At 37.5% G+C, this 25,038-nt stretch overlaps 3 protein-coding genes and 1 pseudogene across 3 annotated transcripts; 3 read left to right on the plus strand and 1 right to left on the minus strand.

The window, feature by feature from the left end:
• The first annotated feature begins 138 nt into the window (after positions 1–138).
• On the plus strand, positions 139–661 carry LOC109128123 (auxin-responsive protein SAUR15 pseudogene; annotated as a pseudogene).
• Positions 662–1,108: 447 nt separating this feature from the next.
• Positions 1,109–6,872, plus strand: LOC104732330 (methionine--tRNA ligase, cytoplasmic). The gene is made up of 17 exons (XM_010451860.3): positions 1,109–1,391; positions 1,724–1,868; positions 2,145–2,298; positions 2,406–2,561; positions 3,037–3,267; positions 3,339–3,482; positions 3,698–3,788; positions 3,919–4,025; positions 4,140–4,260; positions 4,911–5,023; positions 5,123–5,188; positions 5,267–5,395; positions 5,487–5,624; positions 5,724–5,838; positions 5,940–6,175; positions 6,269–6,370; positions 6,463–6,872. The coding sequence occupies exons 1-17, from the start codon at positions 1,271–1,273 to the stop codon at positions 6,691–6,693; spliced, it is 2,400 nt and encodes a 799-aa protein (XP_010450162.1). The 5' UTR covers positions 1,109–1,270; the 3' UTR covers positions 6,694–6,872.
• Positions 6,873–8,774: 1,902 nt separating this feature from the next.
• Positions 8,775–10,665, plus strand: LOC104732331 (cytochrome P450 83A1). Its single transcript, XM_010451861.3, has 2 exons — positions 8,775–9,787; positions 9,892–10,665. Exons 1-2 carry the CDS (start codon positions 8,903–8,905, stop codon positions 10,513–10,515), a joined length of 1,509 nt encoding a protein of 502 aa, XP_010450163.1. The 5' UTR covers positions 8,775–8,902; the 3' UTR covers positions 10,516–10,665.
• Positions 10,666–11,602: 937 nt separating this feature from the next.
• LOC104773988 (protein NO VEIN) lies at positions 11,603–24,501 on the minus strand. Its single transcript, XM_087475004.1, has 13 exons — positions 23,682–24,501; positions 23,242–23,579; positions 22,462–23,020; positions 22,248–22,361; positions 20,155–20,320; positions 18,209–19,884; positions 17,665–17,874; positions 15,229–17,469; positions 14,827–14,939; positions 13,935–14,331; positions 13,537–13,851; positions 13,027–13,284; positions 11,603–12,727 (listed from the first exon to the last, which is right to left on the minus strand). The coding sequence occupies exons 1-13, from the start codon at positions 24,453–24,455 to the stop codon at positions 11,702–11,704; spliced, it is 8,187 nt and encodes a 2,728-aa protein (XP_087331130.1). The 5' UTR covers positions 24,456–24,501; the 3' UTR covers positions 11,603–11,701.
• Between the last annotated feature and the right edge of the window lie 537 nt (positions 24,502–25,038).

Genomic DNA, 25,038 nt, shown 5'->3' on the forward strand with positions numbered 1-25,038 from the left:
AAAATCAAATTGCTTGATATAATCTGTTTTTCAAAACCAGGTCCTTGTAGGTCACACTCACAATTCATAGACATACGTTTTTTTCTTTAATTTCAATAAAAACCTTTCTAACTCCACCAATATATATAGACACCCACATTTCCCTTTGGCTCATAAATTAAACCAAACAGCTTCTCTCATCAAACAAGATCAATTCATCTTAACTTCAGCAATTAGTTCAAAGCTTCTTTTTGGTTTCTAATACTAGAAATGGCATTCTTGAGAAGTTTATTTGCTACCAAGCAAATCATTCGCCGGTCTTTTACTATGGAATCATCATCAACACCCAAAGGGTTCTTCGCTGTGTATGTTGGAGAAAATCTGAAGAAGAAGAGATATCTTGTTCCGGTTTGTTTCTTGAACAAGCCATCTTTCCAAGCTTTGCTTAGGAAAGCAGAAGAAGAGTTCGGTTTTGATCATCCAACCGGAGGTTTAAGTCTACCATGCGACGAAGCTTTCTTCTTCACTGTCACTTCTCAAATTCGTTGAGCCGACACAATTGTTAAAAGATGTTTACACTCTCTTAGTTTAAGGAGGGAAATACACATTGTAAATATTACACTTTTATATACACACCGATGAGAATAATCTATTTTGCTTTCGAAATCTATATTATTACAAATACGCTCCATATAATTCTGAAGCCAATATCAAACTCTTTTTTGTATAGATTTATTATAGGTTCTCTACTTCAGTATTTTCATCAACGGTATACTTTTTTTTTTAATTCACATCAAACTTCAAAATATCATTCAAGAGATTAACCAATTCGAAAATACAAACGAACTCTCTCGAGAGGAGATATTTCAAAAGTAACAAGCTATAAAAAAGTGCAACAATATGTTTCTAGTTTTTTTTTTATTATTTTTTTATTATTAGACTAAAAATGTTGTTGTAACTTGAGTACTACTAAATCAATATGTTTGTTACTTTACTTAAGAGGTTTCACAAAGTTTTTTAATGTGAGAACAATAAATCACTAAACTACTGAAAAGCTGTATATGGATTCCGGTTTAATTTTATACCAGTAAGATCAATTAAAATGCAATGTAAGTATCAAACCCGGTCTGAAATGAACCGGATCTATCTGTGGCCGCCGTTACTTAGGTTTATTATACAAAGCTAAAAGAGCTCTTTTCTTCTCTTTCTCAGCCTCTCTGATTCGTCTTTCTCCTGCCTCCGACTCTTCACGAAAAACCCTAATTAGCTTTGTGGTCTTGTTGCTTTCGCCATGGAAGACGGCGGAAAGAGCGACGTCCCCAAGTTACCAATCCCTGGAAAGAGAAATATACTAATCACCAGTGCTCTTCCTTACGTCAACAACGTTCCTCATCTCGGAAACATCATCGGATGTAATTTGAATCTCTACTCTCTTTATCTGTGTGCAATTTATGTCTTCTTCTTCTCCGATTTGCTTTGTTCAGATATAGAAATCAATTTAGCTTCGAAATCATCCGATTCTAGGTTTGCATTTCAAATCCAAAAGCTGTTGCAAGATTTTAAAACTGATTAGATATAATGGAATTGTGAATAATGTGTGGACGAGTGTTGTGGTACACGACTGATAAGGATGGTTTTCGGATTGAGTTTTTTTTTGTTGTTGAGTGAGCTCGTGTGGATGGCTATTTCGATGTTTCTTTCTGGGGTTTATGCGATGCTTTGTGTGTGTGTTGTTTTCTTGCAGGTGTTCTGAGCGCTGATGTGTATGCTAGATACTGTCGTCTCCGTGGCTATAATGCGATATACATATGTGGGACTGATGAATATGGGACTGCAACTGAGACCAAAGCTTTGGAGGAGAATTGCACCCCCAAGGAAATCTGTGACAAGTAATGTATCTTCATTTTCTAAAATTTGATAGACTTTGTCTGTGATGATGGTTTATGGGATTTAGACGTGTCTTGAAATATTTTTTATCAGTGGATTTGCGATCTTGACAAGAATTCTGAATCTTAATAGTTTATCCTTGTTCAACTTAATCAAGAGAGAAATATACACAAGTTTTCCACAGATTTTTAGGATATGTTTTTGAAAGAACCTTTCATATATTTTTGCTGAAGAATTTTTCACTGTAGCATCATATGTTGTTGTTGTTGTGCATTTAGGTACCATGCCATTCATAAAGAAGTTTATGACTGGTTTGATATAAGTTTTGACAAGTTTGGGCGAACTTCAACTCCAGAACAGACTGAAGTGTGCCAAGCAATTTTCAAGAAGTTGTGGGAAAACAAGTGGCTTTCTGAGAACACCATGCAGCAGGTGAATGCTTTTACTCAAATACCACTTAGCCTCAAGTAGAAGGATCTACACCACTCAATTTGTGGGGTTTTTAACTCTCATGTCTTTGTGGCCCATTGTATTTTCAGCTTTATTGCGATACATGCAAGAAGTTCTTAGCTGACCGGCTTGTTGAGGGTTCTTGTCCGTTTGACGCGTGCAATTATGGTTCTGCTCGTGGAGATCAGTGCGAAAATTGTGGAAAACTCCTGAATCCTACTGAACTTAAAGATCCGAAGTGCAAGGTTGGCTATACTTTTCTTCTTCATGGCATCATCCCATCAAGGGATTGTATTTGTGTTCTGTTTATAGCACTGCATTTGCTATGTTTTGTGGGAAAATTGCATGCTTCAGCACGTCAGTTGAAATTTTCATTCACAAACAGCTGCTATTTTTTTTTCCTGTGGTTATAAAGATGATCTTAGGTGTGAAATTGTTTCTATTTTAGAGATATCTAGTTAATTTAGATGTTGAAACATGAGACGCAGTTGCATCAGTTAATAAGTGATACATATGTATTGCATATGGTTATAATATAAATCACTGGTAATGGTAGGTGATTTTGTTTCTCCAGAGCATGCTTTGTTATTCATCCTATCTTGATACTTTGGTTCACAGATTTCACAGTTCAGGCCACTGTGTTTGTTGATTTTGGCTTTCTGTAGAGGCACAAGACTATGGCCTTTTATTGCGGATACTAATGATTTATCCCTCAAACAGGTCTGTCAAAATACACCCCGAATTCGCGACACAGACCACCTGTTTATTGAGCTTCCGTTGCTGAAAGATAAGTTGGAAGAGTATATTAAGGAGACATCTGTTGCTGGATCTTGGAGTCAAAATGCTATTCAAACAACAAATGCATGGCTTAGGGATGGGCTTAGACAGAGATGCATTACAAGGGATCTTAAATGGGGAGTACCTGTCCCACATGAGAAATATAAGGAGAAAGTAGGAGCCTCATTTCCAGCCAATTTCATAAACATTTAAACATCAACTACTAATTCAAATCATGGTTATAGGTCTTCTATGTTTGGTTTGATGCTCCTATTGGATACGTCTCAATAACGTCATGCTACACATCTGAATGGGAGAAGTGGTGGAAGAATCCTGAGAATGTGGAGCTTTATCAGTTTATGGGGAAAGACAATGTGCCATTTCACACTGTGAGTATATTACATTTCAGAAATTTGTTTACCGCCAGTTTCTTGTTCCAATGGTTTTAATTATTTACTCTTTTCTTCATCTTATTTTTTTCAATAAATTAGAACATCAAAAGTCTGTTTGGTTTTCGTCTTTTCTGAAGCTGTGCTCAAGGTCTGCTTAAGAACGGTTTATCTTTCGTTAATTTGATAGTTTCCCCTAATTTATTGTTATGCAGGTGATGTTTCCCTCTACGCAGCTTGGAACCGGGGAAAATTGGACACTGATGAAGACAATCAGTGTGACCGAATATTTAAACTATGAAGATGGTCAGTTGATGTTTCACCATGGCTTCCTTGGGGACTTAGCTGAGTGATTTTATTTAAAAATTGTTTTTGTTTGCTTTGCTTTTTCTGCTATTTATAAAAAACAAGGACATGTTTTTGTATGGGTTTTCAGGAAAGTTCTCCAAGAGTAAAGGTGTTGGAGTGTTTGGTAATGATGTAAAAGATACAAATATACCTGTCGAAGTATGGAGATACTACTTGCTGACCAACAGGCCTGAGGTAACTGATTGCTGCTACGAAATTGAAACATTTTTTCTTCTTTCATCATAGGCATGCTTAGCAAGTGTGTAAATTTCAGTAACACTGATTGATTCTGGGGATCGTGCCATCTAGGTGTCTGACACATCATTTTCATGGAAAGATTTGCAAGCAAAACTGAATGGCGAGTTGTTAAGCAACCTAGGCAACTTTGTTAATCGAGTTCTGAGTTTCATAGCAAAGCCGGAAAGTTCAGGTTGGTTATCTTTTCATATTTAAGTATTAGGTGTTAGCTGATTTGAGTTTTTAGTTTGACATCCAATTTAGTATATGGGATGTGTATTCTTTTATTAAAGACCAGCCAGTTGGTGTGCAAGTGAGAGATACTTGAACCGTGGGGGATCAGTTTGTTGTCAAATGTTAGCTTGTGATTATGTGATTGAAGGTTCAGTTTCTTTTTAGAACAAACTTGGTAGTCTAAAATGATAGAAAGGTGCATTTGGCTTGCAAGCGTCGTTACTATTGTTCTGCTAAGGTAATATAACGCTCTCTGATAAGATTTCCTCTCTTTGTAAACTTGTATGGACATGGATTGATCAACTGATCATAGAAACATATCCAAAGATCAAATGCCCATATATATGTATATGTATATCTGTTCATACACTCTAGAGGATTGTCAAATCTTGCATTTGGCCTTCCCAAAAAGACAAACTGAGCATGAGGTTGTGGGATAGCATTAAGTATTAAAGTCTCTTTGAAACAGTTAGAAGAAAAGGCATGAAAAATTAGCTAGAGTTCTGGTTACCTGCTTTGTGATGCTCTTGACGACTAGGGCAAGTCTTTTTCATATCTCTCTTTGATGTGTCTACCGCCTCACTATTGCATGTTTGAATTGATGTGAAGGTTATGGGTCTGTCATTCCTGATGCTCCTGGTGCTGAGTCTCATCCTTTAACAATATCACTGGCTGAAAAGGTTGAAAAGTTGGTGGCAGAGTATGTTGAAGCCATGGAAAAGGTGAGAAATATTATTATAAACTTTGGCCTGTTATGGCTATCTGACTTTCTGTGCATGTTTGTTTAGGTTCTTAATAAATGCCCTTTTCATTTGATGCAGGTTAAGCTCAAGCAGGGCCTGAAAACTGCCATGCTGATTTCAAATGAAGGGAACTTTTACTTACAAGTAATTCTATTCTCATTAACAAACTATCTATTAGCTTTGCTGGCTATTCAGTCTAACTAACTATGCTGTTATCTGTAGGCAAACCAATTCTGGAAACTCTACAAGGACGATAAACCTTCTTGTGCAATTGTTATAAGAACTGCTGCTGGTTTAGTACACCTTATTGCTCAATTGTTAGAACCTTTCATACCATCCTTTTCTTGTGAGGTCAGTTTGATTGAAAGTTTGGGTAAAATTGTTTCTATTTAGTTGTAATAGAAAGCCAAGCGTGATTAGTGCTGACTATTGCATTTTGTAGGTATTTAAACAACTAAATTTGCCTCCACATTTTTCTCTCTCCGATGAGAGGGGGGAGGTATTACTAGCAAGTAGACCATGGGAGATTCTACCTCCCAGCCACATGATAGGCACCCCTCAACCTTTGTTCAAGGAGTTGGTATGTAGCTCTCTGATTTTATCCATAGAAAGCCGGCCTTGTTGTATGTTATAAAACGCCATGTAGCATATGAATTATATCTAAATGATATGATCACAGGTTGACGAAGAAGTGCAACAGTACAGAGAAAAGTTCGCTGGAAGTCAGGCTGATAGACGTGCTAGGGATGAAGCAGCAAATTTGAGAGACCAACTTAATAAAACAAAACTTTCAGGTTCTCTATTGTTATTCTCAAAATCATGTTTTACATTCTTTAGGCTTTTAATTGCTAGAGATCCTGAGCTTACCACAGTCTGAACTGCTGTTTATTCCCAGATGCCAAGAAACAAAAAGCATCATCATCAAAAAGCGGAGGAAAACCCAAACCTCAACCGGCTGCTGATCGTGAAGTAACTATGGCAAGACTTGATATCCGAGTTGGTAAAATTTTGAAGGCTGAGAGACATCCTAGGGCAGATGCATTGTATGTAGAAGAAATTGATGTTGGGGGAGGTGAAATCCGCACTGTTGTTAGTGGACTGGTCAACTATATACCTCTTGAGGAAATGCAGGTTTGTTCAATCAACCTGGTCATTTGTTTTCTTCCCAATTTCAGTATCTATTCCTATCTAAAATCCAGTTGATCTAATATTGTTTCTGGACAGAACCGTATGGTTTGTGTTCTTTGCAACTTGAAGCCGGCGAAGATGAGGGATATCGTGTCGCAAGCAATGGTTCTTGCAGCTTCCAGTAGTGATGGCAGCAAGGTAGAATGCGCAAGAGTCTCTCTGACCTGTCTGTAGTTCCGCTAGTTTCATTGCGGTTTTATAACAAATTGTTTTTGCTGGAAACCTTTCAGGTGGAGTTAGTTGAGCCCCCTGAATCTGCTATTATTGGTGAGCGAGTTACATTTCCCGGGTTTGAAGGCGAGCCAGACGATCTCTTAAACCCAAAGAAGAAAATATTTGAGACACTCGCGGTGGATCTACACACAAATGAGAATCTAGTTGCTTGCTACAAAGATGTGCCCTTCACTACATCTGCAGGTGTATGCAAAGTTTCATCCATCAGCAATGGCCCGGTCCGGTAAAAGCTTACTTGAGCCATAAGCGACATCTGAAATTCTCCATTTCTATATTTTTTTTTTGTAAGAGGGAAACGAAACGTATTTCCAAGATTTCGTTTGAGAAGTTTATTCTAATTACAAACATGTTGTAAACTTTTAAAGTTTGGTACAATTTTGGTTCTTGATTTGATGTTGTGAGAAAATTTCATCTTTTTAAATTACCCCGCACGTAAAACCACAAATGCCACACAACTTCTGATTCCAAATATTTCATGGAACTAGTTGAGAGGTCCTTAAATTTAGTAAATCTAATAGTTCTCGTTTACATTCTAAAAGCAGTCACATCTTACGTTTTGAGAATTTAGTAAAAATCTAATCATTCTTGTTTACATTCTAAAAGCAGTCATTCGTTTTCAGGCGGCTCCTAATTGTGTTCGCTACTTTTGTTACTCGTATAATATCACAAAACAAATCATTCTGCTTAATAGCAACATCTTACGTTTTTAACCTTTACAACTAATTTCTGGAACAAAATATTTATATACCTGGCACCACCTAAATTGTTTTTATCAATGTTAATTTTTTTTTTTATGGCCACGACAGCTATGTTTTTTTTTTTTCACTGATCCGAATTATAAAGTTGAACATGCATCACGATAAAGAGTTTTCTACAAACACAGATAAATCACTCAATTGAACGAAGAAACTCATGACCGAGTAGAGTGAATGGATTGGACACCGCTGGGACTGAAATTTTGAGAATGCCAATTTGTTGGATTGAGCTCAACGGAGCGTTATTACCAACTAGGCCAACCCATTCGGATTAAGGTACATATGTTTCTATATTTATATTTAAAAAAATCCTACTTATGGCACCACCAGTAATATTTGTATAAACTCATATGTAAATTACGGGTTGATAAATATATTTTATCCAGTCGGTAATTGCGATAGACGAAACGTGTAATTCTAATGTTCTTATGTATGCAAGATTAATTTGTTGAATATTGAGTATAGATACACGAATTGCCGTCAAAGTGTATATTGTCTATACGTAAAACAACACGGGAAAAATAAATAATAAATAAGAAGGTTGAATGAATCAAAGGTGGATACTAGTTTAGAGAGTTGAATAAATGGATCAAAATAACGAAACTAACAAAACCAATTCCAAGTCATAATATTTGTTGTTATAATTGTCAACTATATAGCTACTAAAATATATAAAAAAACAGGGACATTTTTTCTGTAAAAAATTAGGGAGTTGAATAAAAATGTAGAGAGTTAGATAACAATTCAACTCTCTAAATTGTTATCTAACTTTGATTTATTCAACATTCTTAGTTATTACTTATTACATTTCAGTCAAATAATTTGTATACAGAAAAATGTCCGTGTTTTTTTATTATATATTTTAGTAGCTATATAGTTGACAATTACAACAACACATATTATGACTTGGAATTGGTTTTGTTAGTTTCGTTATTTTGATCCATTTATTCAACTCTCTAAATTGCTATCTCACTTTGATTTATTCAATCTTCTTAATTATTTTTTATTAAACTTCGGTCAAATAATTTGTATCTTTATTAGATTTAATTATTTATAGAACAAAAGTCCCTGCATGCTTTTTGGATATTTTAGTTTATTATATTGTCTATGGAATTGAGTAACCAAAACTTGTAATTATTGACAAAAGGCGAGCTGACTTATATAATGAAGAAGTGAAGATTCATTGGTTTAATTTAACGGCAGTGGTACATGTTGATGTTTTGCCCGTTAAACTGCAGGGTTTTGGCTATTTATGACATCTTCTGATTTTTTCCCCATAAAATGTTTACTAAAATTGGGTATGATGAATTGGATTGTGTACGTAGTTCCGGTCTAAGTAAGTAGATTCTGAGTTCGTTAGACCAATCAGTGAACGAAGTGACAGATAATTTTTTTGTGTAAATTACAAATATAGAAAAACAATCAAATGAGCGTGACTGCATGAAAACCACAAAAGCATGTACGATATTTAGAGGGACGATGGGTAGGTGAAGGTGTTTTTAAATTCTAACACGTGAGGTTTCGTAAGTAGGTGTATAAGAGAGTTACCATTTGATAAAAATAAATTCGATTTCGGTTAACGTATTTGGTTTTGCGTGGTTAAGAAAAGAAGAACGTAGTCTATATAATCATATATATATTTGGTTGTGCTGTTCAATGTAATACTCAATAGCAACTAATAATGGAAGATATTACAATAGGCCTGGTGGCTCTTGCCGCGGTTCTTCTCTTCTTTCTTTACCAAAAACCGAAAACCAAACGGTACAAGCTGCCACCAGGCCCATCGCCGCTTCCGGTGATCGGAAACCTCCACCAGCTTGAGAAGCTTAACCCACAACGCTTTTTCGCTAGATGGGCCAAAAAATACGGGCCAATCTTGTCATACAAGATAGGAAGCAGAACAATGATGGTGATATCGTCGGCTGAACTAGCTAAAGAGCTTCTCAAGACGCAAGATGTCAACTTCGCCAACCGACCTCAGCACCATGGCCATGAGTTCATATCCTACGGCCGGCGTGACATGGCATTGAACCACTACACACCGTATTACCGAGAGATGAGGAAGATGGGGATGAACCATGTATTCTCACCTGCACGTGTGGCCACCTTTAAGCACGTCCGGGAGGAAGAGGCTAGGAGGATGATTTATAAGATCGATAAGGCCGCGGAAAAATCCGAAGCGGTCGATATAAGCGAGCTTATGTTGACCTTCACGAACTCGGTTGTGTGTAGACAAGCGTTCGGGAAGAAGTACAACGAAGAGGGGGAAGAGATGAAGAGGTTCATCAGTATTCTCTATGGGACTCAGAGCGTTTTGGGGAAGATATTTTTTGCAGATTTTTTTCCCTATTGCGGCTTTCTTGATAATTTGTCAGGCCTCACAGCTTATCTGAAAGAATGTTTTGATAGAGCAGACCTTTATCTTCAAGAGGTTGTCAATGAGACGCTTGATCCCAAAAGGGCCAAGCCCGAAACCGAGAGCATGATCGATCTCTTGATGGGGATTTACGAAGCACAACCTTTGGCTTCTGAGTTCACTATTGATAATGTCAAAGCCGTGATCATGGTAAGTATAACATCTCTTCTTATCTATGCTTTTAACCTTTGCTTGCCCTACAAGCAATCATTTGCGTGTGATTTACTCTTCTTTTGGTTCTTTCGTTCCAAAAGGATATCATAGTGGCGGGAACAGATACCGCAGCTGCGGCAGTTGTGTGGGGGATGACGTATCTAATGAAGTACCCTCAAGTATTGAAGAAAGCTCAAGCAGAAGTGAGAGAATATATGAGAGAGAAAGGTTCAACGTTCGTTAACGAAGATGATGTCAAGAACCTTCCTTACTTCAAGGCCTTAGTTAAAGAAACCCTAAGGATCGAACCGGTCATACCTCTCCTTATCCCTCGTGCATGCATTCAAGACACCAAGATCGCGGGTTACGACGTCCCGGCTGGGACTACCGTCAACGTCAACGCGTGGGCTGTGTCACGGGACGAGAAGGAGTGGGGACCGAACCCTGACGAGTTCAGGCCCGAGAGGTTTTTTGAGAAGGATGTTGACTTCAAAGGCACGGACTACGAGTTCATACCGTTTGGGTCAGGCCGGAGAATGTGCCCCGGAATGCGTCTTGGTGCGGCGATGCTTGAGGTTCCTTACGCTAATCTTCTTCTCAATTATAACTTTAGACTTCCTAATGGGATGAAACCAGACGAGATCAACATGGATGTCATGACTGGTCTCGCTATGCACAAGGCGCAGCATCTCAAGCTTGTTCCCGAGAAAGTGAACATGTACTAATTAAGATATAGTCAAATAAATCTACCATCTCTCATTATATGATATATGTTTTTATAGTGTATTCTGCTTCAATGTTTGGTTTCTTTATTAAGTGCACTCGTATCTCTTATCTTTCCATCTTTCTCTAATAATGAGCATGAAGGAAGCAAACTGTCTTTTGTGATTCGTATATATATATCACTGAATAATTAATTTTAATAGAACTTGGTTTGGTTTTAGGTCTGATAAAAACCCAAAACAATAATTAATTCAGACTAATAATGAGCATGAAGGAAAATTAGATAAATACCTAAAAAGAAAATTCACATTTAAAAAACAAGATAAAAACCCTGATCACACCAAACTTAGGAAAAGAATTATTATTCAGAAAAATAAATAATCAAATAATACATAACTATCCCTTGTTCAAAAAATTGCTAGACACTAGTCAGACATCTGGGTAGATCTGAGGCCTAGCGAAAAAATTGAAGACTTAATCAAAAAAATTTTTTAGGGTTATTTATTAAATTAATAATAAAATTAAATATAAAATATTTGAAATATGTATAGTTTTGCCCCTATTTATTAAAAAACACCAAATAGAATATAAAACTATAGTCTTGAACTCAAAATTACGGTAAACACATGAAAACGTATTTTTAAGACAATTTTATGATTCTGATTAATTTTTTAACATAATTTATGGTAAAACATCACAAACTCTCAATCTCAATGTCTAAATAACAAAAAAAAATTGTTATATATTTGTAATATTATTTAAGAAGGATATGTAAAATTAGGCGGAGAATAATTGGGTGACTGATTTTTTTGGAACAAGGTAATAGTTAGAGAATAATAGTAGTTAGGTGGAGCCATTTTTGGAACAAGGTAATCAATACTAGATTACTTAAAAAATTAATTATCTTCCTCATTTAATTGATAGTTAAAATAAACAAATCGGGTTTACTTCGCTTTTAAATTGAGCTTAGTCCACTCCATTACTCCATTTGGTTACTGCAAGGACTATTTTTTTTTTTTTTTTTTTTGTCAACAACTTTGGTGAAGAACATCTAGTTTGGTTTGGTTTGATTCTGCTAAATTACCCATCTGTCTGAAAGAATTTAAATTAAAAATAATTAAAAAGTATAATATTGTACAATGCCAATAATCTAATCTAATTAACAAGAGAGAGCGATTGACTGGGTTTTTAAAATGAAACGTTGACCTCGTTTCGCTGGTTTGGCATGAGAATCAATAACCGGAGATGACCTTCTTGGCATAACTTGACCGGGTTTCTATGCTGTGTGAGGATTGCATTACTGTTGCCTAACAAAACATGAGCAATTATGTAACCATCCCCTTTCTCATTTGCAAACTGCCATTCTCTCACTGTCAAGTTGAAATAGTCTTTCCGCGTCGACACCGTTGCTTTCACCTCCACGTACTCTTTCTTACCACCTCGGCTTTCGATCAGTAGGTCGTAAGGTAAACCGGTTTCACTCTGGTCGTTAACCCATCTAACCAGAGCCTCCTTGCCATATTTTGCAACAAAGTATCTGTACGCTATTTCTTCACCTTTTCTACCGGTCTGTTGCGCTTGTGCAGCCCAGGGTGTGCCGGTGTGAAGCTGATCTCTTTCGCTGAAGTTAACCGAGAAGGAATTGTTCCATTCATGAGGAAGATTTGGATTGAAGTTAGTAGCAGCTTGATTCCCTGGGGTTGAGCCACTAATCATATGCATTGAATGCAATGGGTTTGGCTCACTAGTTCGTGAACTTGTGCCTGCATAATTATCATATCCAGAAAACAAGTTGGTATCAGTCATCTCAGTCGGTATTTTTTCCTCAGGAGCCTCTGTTTCATCCTCTTCACCGCTGCTATGCATACCAGAGGCCAGCTCTTGTTTAGAATCATCAACGTGGGCCTTGCTAGAACTATGTCCTGGTTTGGAACTTGAAGGTAACCAGCTCAAGCTTATTCCAGCTTTCTTCTTCGCTTTAACAACAGACTTAAGGGACCAGATCTTCTCATCGTCAGGAATCTGATGAACTTTCTGACTGTTCAGAATGAAAGATTCCATTTGCTCCTCGCTCAAACCAGATTCTGCCATTGTTTTTATCAAGTGAAGGAAATTTGCCAGATGCAGATCAGGAACTCCGTTGAAAAACAAACGAGACAATTCCATGAACAAGGAATGGGAATCCAGACATGGTGTTGTGTACAGAGCTTTATCCTGAAGACAACAAGAACCAGCATAATAATATATCAGTAAAAAAGCTGCAATATAAAAATCTGCATCGGATTAACATATAAGATTGAACTTGCATAGTAAAACTTCAAAAAAAGCACATGCTAATTTTCCAGATTGGGAATAAACAACTGACGTATTACAAAACCATAGTTCCGGTCACATGGTTACGACAAAAGCAAAGGATACTTTGCATATCAGCAGAGAGGAGTTTGAAATAGCCCCTAGAATCCCGCAATATTTTGTGTAAATAACGCAAAAAAGAAAAACGAAAGAAGACGTACATGTAGAAGAGTGCTGCATTTGAACTCCTTTTTAGAGCTAATGCCATATTGCGGTATGACATTCCTATAGCATAACTTATCAGCAACAAAGATTTGTAGACGCTTGAGTTGACTATGGACTGTCTTTTTTGTCTGGGTATACTTCACATGATGAACAGTATAGATATATCGCTGGGCATAAGGCAGAGCCCAGTTTACAAGTGACACTGTTACAGTATTATCTTGCGAACCTTCATATTTAGCTTCACGTTTTACCACCTGAAAAATACATAAATACCACAAGAGTGAATTGGAATTAAGGTTACATAGTAGAAACGGAGACACATATATCAGTTCTCCCCTGGTATATAAGCTACAAGATGATATTTTTGGAGTAAGTGCATCAACACAATAAGAAAGGCTTACTCTTGTATTTCAGAGCAAATCTAATGTCCCTAGGAAGCCCTTACATGTACAACTAAGTGGCTTGCATTTTTCAATATATTTTTGTGAAGGAGAAGATAAGTTTACCTCAGAAATACTTGGAATGCCCAAGCTGTGCATGAGTCCAGACACTTTTGTTTGAAGCACCTCTTGCTCTTTATCATCATTTTCCCCAAAGTTAATGAACTCAATGTTATCCTTCTTTATAAATCTCTTCTTTAACTTCTCATCATCACACCAACATACGAGACCAAACGAGGAGTGCAAGGAAACCCACTTATCATTTTCAGTAGGAAGTACAGTGTACTCGAGTTCTGAAAGTCTCTCTTTAAAATGAACGACATCTTCGGAAGATTTGCCAGAATTCAAGTCATCACTCCACTTCAGGAAAATTTTAAAGACCTATAGGCATGAACTTAAAACTTTAGCAAAGAAGAGCATAGATTGAAGATAAACAGGACGAGATGAATCAGTAAATAACTTACAGCCTTGGCAGCACATGAGGGTGACATATAATGTGCGAACTGCCCTAGAATTTTAAGGTATTCTTGAAAAGGAGGCGTCTCAGGTACTCCACAACCATTCACAAAAAAGTCATGGAGACCTGGATAGATAGTGCACAACGTTTTCCTACGCAATGATTCCACAACACTGCTGATCTGCGAACTGATCTCTTTTATCTCATTTAAAACGCCAGCAGAATCATTCCAGTAAACATCACCAAGTGGCAAGAATATTCCAGATATCAGATCATTCTGCCTACTTCCAATTTCATGTGGTACAAATACAGACGGGAGAGTATGAAGTTTTTCAGTTATTTTCTCCTTTGAATCAGCCATTTCATTCCACAAATATTTGTAAAACCTGGTAATCTGAGAGATGCTGCAAAATTAAAGAAAAGGTTGTATGCTGTTAGAAAAAACATCAGGAAAGGACTGCCTCGTATCATCATCAGGGGGTTTTGGAGTCACAACAAGGTGTTGGAAAAACAAACACTTGACTAGAAGAAGCATGTTGTAACTATATAAAAAGAATAACAACTAATTGCAAAATAAATTACATGGAAAATTTATCTGAATCCCATGAACTCTGTTCATACGTACGCATAAAAGGCACTTATAAAAACGTTTAGAACTCAGTTCTCATGTCATTAGACCTGATATTTTAGAGCTAAAAAGAAACAAATCTCCAGCAGAAAATCATTTATCAGCCGTAAATCATCCAATGCACAATAGTGAACAGTGTTTAAGAACTTCCTTATTTGTAATAAAGTGGAAAGAAAACAAGTAAAAATGAATGTAACTTAAATCACAACACTCATCTAGAAAAGATGGGAGTCACTGTATAAAAAAAAAAGCAACATGTTGAAATTGCTACCTTGATTTAAAAGAGTCTTCACAGTGTACCCAGGTTTCTAGGATTTCCAGAGCATCATTGAGGCAAACTTTGGTCTTAAAACCAATATCACTGAGTAACTTCACACTTGTAACCTGTTCCACAGTAGCCCAAATATAGAGGTTAAACATATAGGTAAGAAAACTCCTCCGCTCAGTAAGACACTGTAGGAGGTCCATATGGTAGTGAACTAGTAATCATACCAAGCAAAATATAAGATATCAAAACAACACACCGTCCCACAAAGAACCCAAACCTCTAATCAAATTTCAAGACCATCCATGTAATATTATAAGTCCATAGATAAATACTCAAAAATCAATTTATTCACTGCGTATATTAGACTAATAGTTATAATACCAAATAAGACAAAACCAAACCAACCTTAGGAACTGCATAGGGAGCGTTCAAGCCAAGTATTGACTTCACATCATCACAATCATGATAAAGGTCCTTTGCAAGATGCAATTTGTTGTCCATGCTTGAAACTATCCACTGAGAATCACAAATTACCCTCATAAATGAAGATTCTGATGATCTGATGACACCATGCGTACCCGAATAATAGTTAACAGTTGCTTTATCATGGTAACAATCATCCCACAGTCTATCAAGGACTTCCAAAAGATACTTGCAACCTTTGCGGCCATTACTTTTGTTCAAGAGAGACAAGAGATCAACTAGTTCCGGGGATTCCCAATCTTTGACAACTAACTCGGGAGATAACAAGTTGATATCATACTTTTCACAACGTGAAACAGAATAGAATTCAGCAATGCTCTTTTCAACTTGCACCACTTGAACAAAATCAGCTATTCCAATCTCTTGAAAAAATTCCCGCCACTCATTCAATCCGCATGCATAAAATTTTGATGCTGGATGTTTCAAGTAGGTACCATCAACCACAGGCCACAATATATCCAAGTTTTTGGTAAGCTTCTTCATGTTGACTTGGTTTCCAAATTCTTCACCGAAATGAATTGACCCCTCACCTAGCTGTTTCAACCCATAATTTGACAATATCAGAGCTTTGTTTCTTAACTCAGAAATAATGTAGTTCCTCTCATTATGACAAATATGACAGCCAGATCGTAGATGTGTCATCACAAAGCATAAGTAATCAACCATCAAACCCTCCTCTGTACCTCTAATCCTCGCCTCAAAGGCTGGTAATATATGAACTTTGATGATTTCATGTGCTGACAGCTTTTGAACGCCAATTGCACAAAGCATGTTTGTGAGGTCATCTACACAGGATTTTTCATCAACAGAAGACGCCAAAAGAAGGGAATGATCAATGGTTCGGAGATTTCCATATAGCATAGGAAATGCTTCAAATACATCACCAAGATCTAACCCAGAGGTGTCATGGTGCAACCATACTGCACCTTCATCTAAAGAGGTGAACTTACCATTTGACAGGGGAATAAAAGGGATCTTGTGAAGGTCATCTAAAAGAGTCTTATCTATACCTAACTCTACATTACCATGCCCAGAAGAACGGAATAGTATGTAAAGTTCAGTAATTATAGACGATAACCATGCAAATCCCATTGATTGCAGACAACCTTTCTTGTGACTCAATGAAGAAAGAATCTGCACCAAAGTCTTCGGCCCGTAGTCTTCAATGCCCAGTGACCTTGACAGAGAATCTGACAAAACTATATCTTTGTCCAAAAAACCCAAAGCAAGATGCTCCTGAAGCAATCCATCCTTAAGAAGAACCCTGATCTTTTCATTCCAGTTTCTTAAAACCTTGCAAGGAGGAACCCATTCTTCACCGTCTCCCTCAAGCAGCAAGCAATTTGTTGTTCTCAATCTAGATATAATAGAACGAGGAAGAGAAGAAAAGAATCCATGCACCTCCCCGACTAGAGGTACGAGCTGCATGTATGAGGACACAGCTTTACCCAGATTCTGGGCGAAAGAAGGAAGACTGCCAAAGGACCTCAAAGCATCCACAAACAAACCCGGAAATTCTGACAACAGCCACTGGTTCCAAGGACTATCCTCATCAACATCCTCCCTTGATGATGTAAGAATGAAATCCCCTTGTATAATAAATTTCAAACCATAAGTTCTTAGAGGAAGAAAAGCAAAAACGGGTTCTTGAATCATACATGATCTGTAAGTTCCATCTTCCATCATGTCAAGAGTGAATCCTATAGAAATCTCTGTTGTCTGAACGCCATCACGAAGATTGGCAGCCTTTAATTTCTCTGATGCCACAAACCAGGTCATACTATTTTCTCCACATGAAACCTTTATGATATTCTTGCTCACAACCTCTTTCCTCATGACCAAGAGAGAATCGTCAAGCATGTTTCTGTATACTATGCACTGGAGGCGATGTAGGAAGAGTAGTAATGACGGATGAAGGTCTGAAAACATAGGTTCAATGTGATTCACTGTCGTTCTTTCAGAATCAATGGCTCTGAAAGGAAGTGTAATGCAAGTGTTCCATCCTGCATCCTCTAGGTGTAAAGCACGGCCAGATAACACGCTGATAAGCGATTCCATATCATGAGGAGGTACAACAGTCGGTAAAATATATCCAATCTGACCCTCACTTATATCAAACTTGAAATGGAAACCATTTGAGTGGATCTCAGGAGCATCAGAAACCTGGAAAGTGGGTCCAAGCAAAAGCGTTAGAATGAATTATCTGAGAAAGAATTTGCTACGATTCGTGTATCACTTAGCTATATACATATGCCTTTCAAGCTGGCAAAGACATGTTTTGGAATAGAAATTCCAAGGCCATTTCTTAGCTTAGCATACTATAATCGTAAACTTAGTATAAGCTTGGATTGTACATACCCGAAACACTGACTTGAAGCCAATTCCTTTCTTCCCTATGTACCCACCAGATCCTTTCTTTGTAGATCGACCAACATCACACAGGGCCCGAATATTCTCAGGCATGAAGCCACACTCATTGTTTAAAACAACAATCCCGGTCTTTTGAAGAATGAATGTGAGTGTGGGTTCCACGTGTTCAGGGTACTTATTGTCATCAGCATTTTGAACCTGAAGCAACAATAGCGAGAGAGTAAGAGGATCACAAATGGAATGTCCATTAAATCTCTCCTGTCTACAGAAATAGTGATAAAGAGACCTACGATGTCAAACAGAGATAACAAACATTTTAATACTCATTAACCCTCCCCATTATAAGAATAAATGATAACGGGTTCATCTACCAGTTGACAGCATAAAGTTATTACCGAATAGCCAATCATCTTGGACAGAATAGAACTCGGTCATAGGAACAGACATATGCATAAGATTGCCCCAGTGAACCTAATTATAATGCTTGCAAGAAGATTATAAAAAAAGAAAGAAAGAAGGTAAGAGTTCTCACGAGTTCAAGAATGAAGTGTGAATCTTGAGAATACAATTCCTGGGACAAACACTGAAGTGCTCTTCCTAACCGAGCATGTTGTTTCTGCAGCATATTCATCTCAGTACCAGAAGAAGTTGCGTCCAGCCCAAATTCATCCTGTCTGATTGAATCAATAACAGAGACTGGATTATCATGAAACTCGGGTGCAGTCTGGGTGAAAGCCTCCCCAACAGAATCACATGAAGTACCAGCATCACCAACTGTGTGACAAGATTCATGAGGTTCATTTTTGTATTCGCACGACTTCTCTGATACGATCATGCATCGTTGTTCGGTCTGAATTAGGTCATCCAATTCTGTTTGCACAAAACCTGCGCCAGAATCTAAGTTTGACAAAGCATTCTCCACTACAGCTGAGTTCGGTAAAAATGATGAGGAAAACTTATGGTAATCACTAATCCACTCAACAATGCCTAGCAGCAACCCGACATCATGAAGCATAATGCGCTGCTCTGTGTGTTCGCATGCAGACAAAACACTTGTAGGAGCATCTTTAACAACAGAACGTAGTCCCGAAAGCAAGACATCAACAACTAGACTGCGAAATTCACCAGGTAAATACCCCAGACAATCAAGAAGAAACTTAGAGGCAGCATAGTTACTTTTAGCCACTTTAGTTCTCTGTTCTACTATCATTTTGTCCAAAGAAGTACTCGGCTTCACTGGCACATGCATGTACACAACAGAATTCCTATCATTTAGCTCCACCTCCTCGGAATGGTTATCAAAAGAAACTTCAAATGCACGTTTTGCGTAGCATTTTAAAAGGGAAAATGGTAGATGTGTTCGTCCATTTAATGATATCAACGACAACAACTGTGCAGCCGTATGGTAAGCAGATCCTCGAAGAGCAGCCTCTAAGAACGAATCTGCTGTTGCAGAAGGATCTGTTCTAATGATCTTACCATCCCTTGTCGCTAGACACAACAGATCTTTTGAATTAATCTCATTTAAACAGCCCATAAGAGGACCAAACTGTGGGGCATACCTAAGATCCCAGTGACACCATGAATTCAAGTCTGACAACAATGGAACCCTAAGCAAAACATCTAAAACCTCTTTGGAAGCAACAGCATTAAGAATGCTGCTTCTTGCTTCAGTATCATTTCCCACTGTCAGAGATTCTTCTAGATGCTTACTGGTCAAAGAGTTTTCAGCTCCCAACAATGTTGCAGAAAAGAGGACACATTTAGAATAAGACCTCTTAGCAATGATTTCAGTGAAATTTTCCTCTGAATCTCTTCCTACAACCTTAAAATTGATTGATGGAAACTGTTCTGCAAGCAGTCGAGCTACCATTTCTCTAGATATTACATTATCACCTGAAAATTCAGAAGCTTGTGAAAGCAAAAGGGTCAACAGATTCTCATTCACGTGGGCCTCCAGAGGAAATTCTTCCCGTAATTCTCTAGATAGAAACCTTTGAAGTTGTGTTGGTAGTAGTAACATATGTTTTTCCAAGAAAGTGAAAAACCCACCCCAACCAAGAGACTCAAAATTATGCACTTGAAATTGCTCTACCAACAAAACCTCGCAACTCTGTAGCTTCCTAAAGATACCAATGTGCTTCTCTCCAGAAAGATCATGCTCAAAATACAAGGAAAGTCTTCTGATAATTTCTTCAACAGTGTTACCTAATAGATAAAATTGATCAGATTGCAAAGTGTAAGAGAATTGACTAGCCCCAAAAGACTACCACAGAACCTTATTAAATAATGCATCTCAAGAAAACATTTCCCATTCTATTATAGTTCCTTAATCGTATAACTTGGATAACTAAAGTACTATCATGATGCTACATACAGTGTAGCTTGACCATAATTTGAAAAAGTACTTGGCAACAAATAACCGAAATTAAACATGCAGAGAGCGCAAATGAAGATAGAGAACAAAAAAATACTCACTGTGTTTAGGAGGCATAACATGCTGAGTTTTGCTTAACTCACGGTTTTCACTTGGGTTAATTTCACCAACTTGATTTCCTGAGCCTGTATTAGTCGTGTCACTTAAGCTAGTCATTTGCAAATTATCATATATGCTATCCCACATTCCACGTCGTAATGAAGTTACCTGCCAATGTAGCATAAGAAAAAAATGAAGCAAAAATAAGAGACAATGGGTATAGGAAGCTCATCTTTAAGAAAATTAGAACCAATGCATGCAAGCAAATGAGAAAATATCAGTAGAACTGAAAATATCCTGCTTCAACATCTATGTCATACTAGATGTGTCGGAAAATATATGTTTCGTCCATACATTAATTATTACAATTAAACATAATATGAAATGCTTCCAGGGCAAGTTAGCTTTCAATTTAACAGATAATATTTTCACAGCACAAAACAGCACTCTGCATATTTCATTTAATATAGCAAATTGGTATCACTAAAGATGCTCATTCTATCGTATTTCAGTGAGAGGAAAGCATAGTCATATGTAGTAAATAGAAAATCACAGAACAAACTGATCTTGATTTGACAGAGAAAGGTAAAGCCAACCCACAGAAAAACATCTATACTGTTCCAAAAGTAACTTGAATGAAGCCCATAAGAGAGAGAGATAAAAGTCGATCTACACAAAACATTTGAACTCTTTCGCCAAACAATATGTGACACATTTCAATTTTCTAATCTATATCCTACACATTTTTCTTTATTTTTAACTGAACAAAACAAATTCATAATGAAGTAAACAAAATCAGTAGAAAAACTCCTTAACAAGGGGGTAAAATGAAGTTACTACTCAATTACGGCAAACATCTGCAACTTTCCTTCAGCAAAAGTAAATGAAATGAATTGATTGCAAAGAAAAAAAGAGATAAAATTGCTTGAAACAGCTTTCCCACTGCACCTAAAGGAATCTTGCAATATTGCGGTTTTATTTTCGTCTGATTGTCAAGAATAAACAAAGACAATTAAAGAAAGACAATGCAGACACTTCTCGAACATTGAACAAGATGCTTTTTGCACAAGGCACGAAACCAGGTAAAAATTTTTGAGATGCTACAAACTCTATGTTAAATTTCAGGTGTAAAAAAGGAATAGCAAGGAAATTTCATAATAGTAACATGAGATGTTGGAAGATTTTCATTAGTTCATTTAATAGGGAAACAAAGAGATGAAGTAGGGGCTGGAGGTGACAAGAGGGTAAAGTTTCGAATGATCCACAGTGTACAGTATTTTTTTATCCTTATTCAGCCTGCCTCAGTGACATTGTGATTTATCAAAGAGCAAAGCTGAACTAGAGGAAGTTTATACATTTGCTGAACTCAACTCCAAGACTTTGCAACCGGGTGCTAAGTCTTAGTTCAGGAGCAGGGAGGCTTGAACTACACAGAAACAAAAAAAAGAGTACGAGAAAGAACAGAAAAACAACAAGAGCAAAACCAACATTAAACCAAGTAACTGTAGATGTATGAGCGGAAATCGTCCAGCTTTTAAATCCAGCAATACTTCCAGAATTTGAAAAGGAGATATAACAGAAAATAGTGAGCCTGTATTACACAGTGAAACTATCATATATCTTTTCAACTGGAAAAAAAGCAAAAAAAAGAGAGAAAAACAAAAAGGGTAAAGTAAAAAAAGTAAAACTGAGGAGTGGAGTAAAAAATGAGTTTGAATGTAAATTGCAAACGTGAAATAATCTCGCATCCTTCACTTTGAAATATATGAGTAGTTCACACAGAACTAGACACAATAACCACATCATTTTCCATCTTCAAAGTGACGGAAAACAACAGCTTTTTCTTTAATAAATATTTGATGGATGAAAAAAAAAAAAATCTTAAATGTAGTAGCCAAACATCCGTCTGTTCTAATCCAAATTGGGAGATAGGATAAAACAGCTATTTTGCAGAGAAAAAAAAATACATCCTTGGATGAGGACGTCAGATTAGGAGGCACTAAACGAGATTTTTACTAAAATGCTTCAATTAAATTCAATGAAAGGAAAAAAGAAAAACGCAAAAAACTTTAACAAAAGTAATATGACCACTCACAGCGACATTTAGTAATCCAACAAACGGAAATGATGACATCGCTTTAGCTCTTTTAATCTGAGCTCGTCCTTCAGAGCCCCCCAAGTTGTAAAAAGACAACATCTTCTCGACAAACTACAGTAATAAAAGAGAGTATTAGAAAATAAACGAACATGAACCTACGGTTTATTTGATATATGAATCAAACAGTCATCCAATCTCAATATGAACTTACGGTAGAAATGCTTAGCTCTTTACATGTGTCTTTCCAAGTTGAAATAAACAACCTTAAATCTCCTTCAGAAAGTGTGAAATCAGCCTCATCGACACTGAAAACCTTCTTAGCATCAGAACCATCAGCCAATTTAGGTATCTCTTGTTTTGCGTGTCCTTGTGACTTAGAGGGGGCTTTTCTAAGCAGTTTGGACGAATCAGATTTTTCGTGATTACGTTTGTCACCCTTCCTTTTCTTATTGGAGCCCCCGAGCCGCTTCATCTCTTCCGCAACAGATGGATATGGACAACTATTGATATGGTCAGAACTATTAAGATTCCCAACCTCATATACATTATCATTATCATCTGAGCTTGATGAATCAAATCTTGTATGCTTGCCACAGTAATCCTTATGATGTAAAGCAAATGAGTCAGCACGCTCAGAGACAGTTAAGGGTTTATCTTGCCGTTGTTTCTTTGATGAGGGGATGTGATACTTTTGATGCAGCTCAGTCAGTAAGACTTTCAATGTTTCACCTTCTTGTCTCTTCGCGTCTAGAATGAACGATACATACATCCTACAAAAGATGTACATATAATCAGCTAATACAGTTCATACTAAGAACAAGCTGAGAACCTAATCTAGTAATCTCTTACAAAACCAGATCCAACATTTGAAAAACCAAAAAAAATAATACTAAGAAGACATCTCCTTGATCAAGTTTTTTAAACCAAGCGTACTGTACTATCAAAATAAGTTAACTCATAAGCAAGTTTAGAATCCAGAGAAAAATTATACCGCAAGCTCTGAATACGCACACCAAGCTTTTCCTTGCTTGTAACTGACTTTTGGCTTGCAACAAAATTTAGAAATTCATCGAGCTTAACATCTTCTATCATATAAGTGTGCAGATAGCTATCAAGAAATGTTATTATCTCCTCACTAGTGATCTGAACTGGGCCAGTAGAACTGGATATGGATGGAAAATAAAGCAAGACTAGTGGATGCTGCAGCAAAGGTCCCAATTCCAAATCATCGAAAGAATCAACAAACTCGTTCCGGCAAATAGCCACTTCCAAATCATACAGGGTCACGATTCTTCTAGCCCCAACGAAGCAGTGAATAAATGCATTGATCTACAATGGAAAACCGAAATAAACATCACCTCAACATAGAAGCTCTGCAGAAGAAGATAGACATAGTCCAGATATGAATAGAGAGAAAGTTTCCGATCTTACCTTGCCTTCAATGGCCATAAGCTGACGAAGAGAAGGAACATCTTGCATTTGAACACCCAAGGAACGCCAAGAATCAGCCTGAAGTTCTTCAAGAACCGCTCTGGACACTCTAGTCGAAGAAACACTCTCTCCAGCAGCAGCCACTTCTTTACGCGTCTTGTTAACCGCCTTATCAATCCGCATAACTTCAACTTTGCGCTTCGGTTTTGCCGATGACTTATCCAAAGATACATTATGAGTAGCAGAGATCGGTAGAGTCACACTAAAGGAATTAGCACTCTCACCAATAGCAAAATCAGAACTCGGGGGGACAACATCAGTCCCCTGTACAACAACCTCCTCTTGCCGTCTTCGTTTAAAGGAAGAGCTATCGTGGTTCTGAGAGGAGGTACTGATATCGTTGTTACTAGGCAGAGATGATTGAAGAGGGAAAGAGAAGCTGTTCTGGCTATGGTTCTGAAGGAAAACATTAGCGTTAGCCCCAAACTGGTGAGGGATTTGTTGTTGATGATGGAAGCTAAGATTCGGCTGGGGTTGAAAATTAGGGTTTCCGAGGGAGAAGTCTGGGAAACAAGGGCGGTAAAAATTCGCCGGAAACTGAGGGAGAGGGTATCTAATAGGTTGTTGATTGAAATAGGGAAACACGGGATTCGCCTGAGGAAGGTATCCTCCTCCACCGGGAACGGTGTTGATGATGTTTCCGTTGCCTCTGCCGCTTCCACTGTTGTTCGTGGAGGCGTTTAGAGACCACGAACCGTCGCGGTTCCCTTGCATTCGTCGGGGGCTGAGGGGAAAAATTAAAAAAACGGTAGAGTTGGAGAAGAAAGGGTTTAAGAGCGTCTCCTCTCTGTTATATATATAGGGCATACACGATGAGAGTGAGCCTGTGTGTCTCTGTTAGGTTCGGAGGGTTAGGGTATAGGGTGACGCGTGTCCGGTTTTGGTTCCGATTTTGCAAACCGGAATCCGGGTTCCGTGATTCTGAGAGAGGTACTGCTGATATCGTTATGTATTCGGTATTCCTTACACCAAATCTTTTTTTTTTTTGGTCGTCTAATGTTATATTGATAATACTTGGAATGTTACACTGAGAAATACAACTTTGCCGGCGGAAAAACGATATATCTCTGGAGTCTAAAGCCCAAAACAAAGGAAGCTAGGCCGGCAGCACAGATAAGTCCCCGGAATCAACTAAAACTACAAAAAAGAAGCTTGAAAACCAAAACGAAAGAGATCGAAACCAACAACTAAGAACAAGAGGCAAAATAACAATAAAACCCAAAAGATAAACACTAGTTCTAAACAACCAAATCGATCTATTCTTCTGAAGTTCCTGCGAATAAGATGTATCAATGTT

The sequence above is a fragment of the Camelina sativa genome, chromosome 11 (assembly GCF_030686135.1).
Source record: "Camelina sativa cultivar CO46 ecotype springtype chromosome 11, ASM3068613v1".
Lineage (NCBI taxonomy): Eukaryota > Viridiplantae > Streptophyta > Magnoliopsida > Brassicales > Brassicaceae > Camelina > Camelina sativa.

Excerpts from the sequence above, each read along its gene's own strand:
- LOC104732331 (XM_010451861.3), top strand. The coding sequence starts at position 8,903 with ATGGAAGATATTACAATAGGCCTGGTGGCTCTTGCCGCGGTTCTTCTC. Across the intron at positions 9,788-9,891 it reads ATGTCAAAGCCGTGATCATG|GATATCATAGTGGCGGGAAC; the intron begins GTAAGTATAACA and ends TCGTTCCAAAAG.
- LOC104773988 (XM_087475004.1), bottom strand. The coding sequence starts at position 24,455 with ATGCAAGGGAACCGCGACGGTTCGTGGTCTCTAAACGCCTCCACGAAC. Across the intron at positions 23,580-23,681 it reads TTATGGCCATTGAAGGCAAG|ATCAATGCATTTATTCACTG; the intron begins GTAAGATCGGAA and ends TTTCCATTGTAG. Across the intron at positions 19,885-20,154 it reads TGTTATGCCTCCTAAACACA|GTAACACTGTTGAAGAAATT; the intron begins GTGAGTATTTTT and ends TTTATCTATTAG.
- LOC104732330 (XM_010451860.3), top strand. The coding sequence starts at position 1,271 with ATGGAAGACGGCGGAAAGAGCGACGTCCCCAAGTTACCAATCCCTGGA. Across the intron at positions 2,562-3,036 it reads TTAAAGATCCGAAGTGCAAG|GTCTGTCAAAATACACCCCG; the intron begins GTTGGCTATACT and ends TCCCTCAAACAG. Across the intron at positions 5,024-5,122 it reads ATGTTGAAGCCATGGAAAAG|GTTAAGCTCAAGCAGGGCCT; the intron begins GTGAGAAATATT and ends CATTTGATGCAG.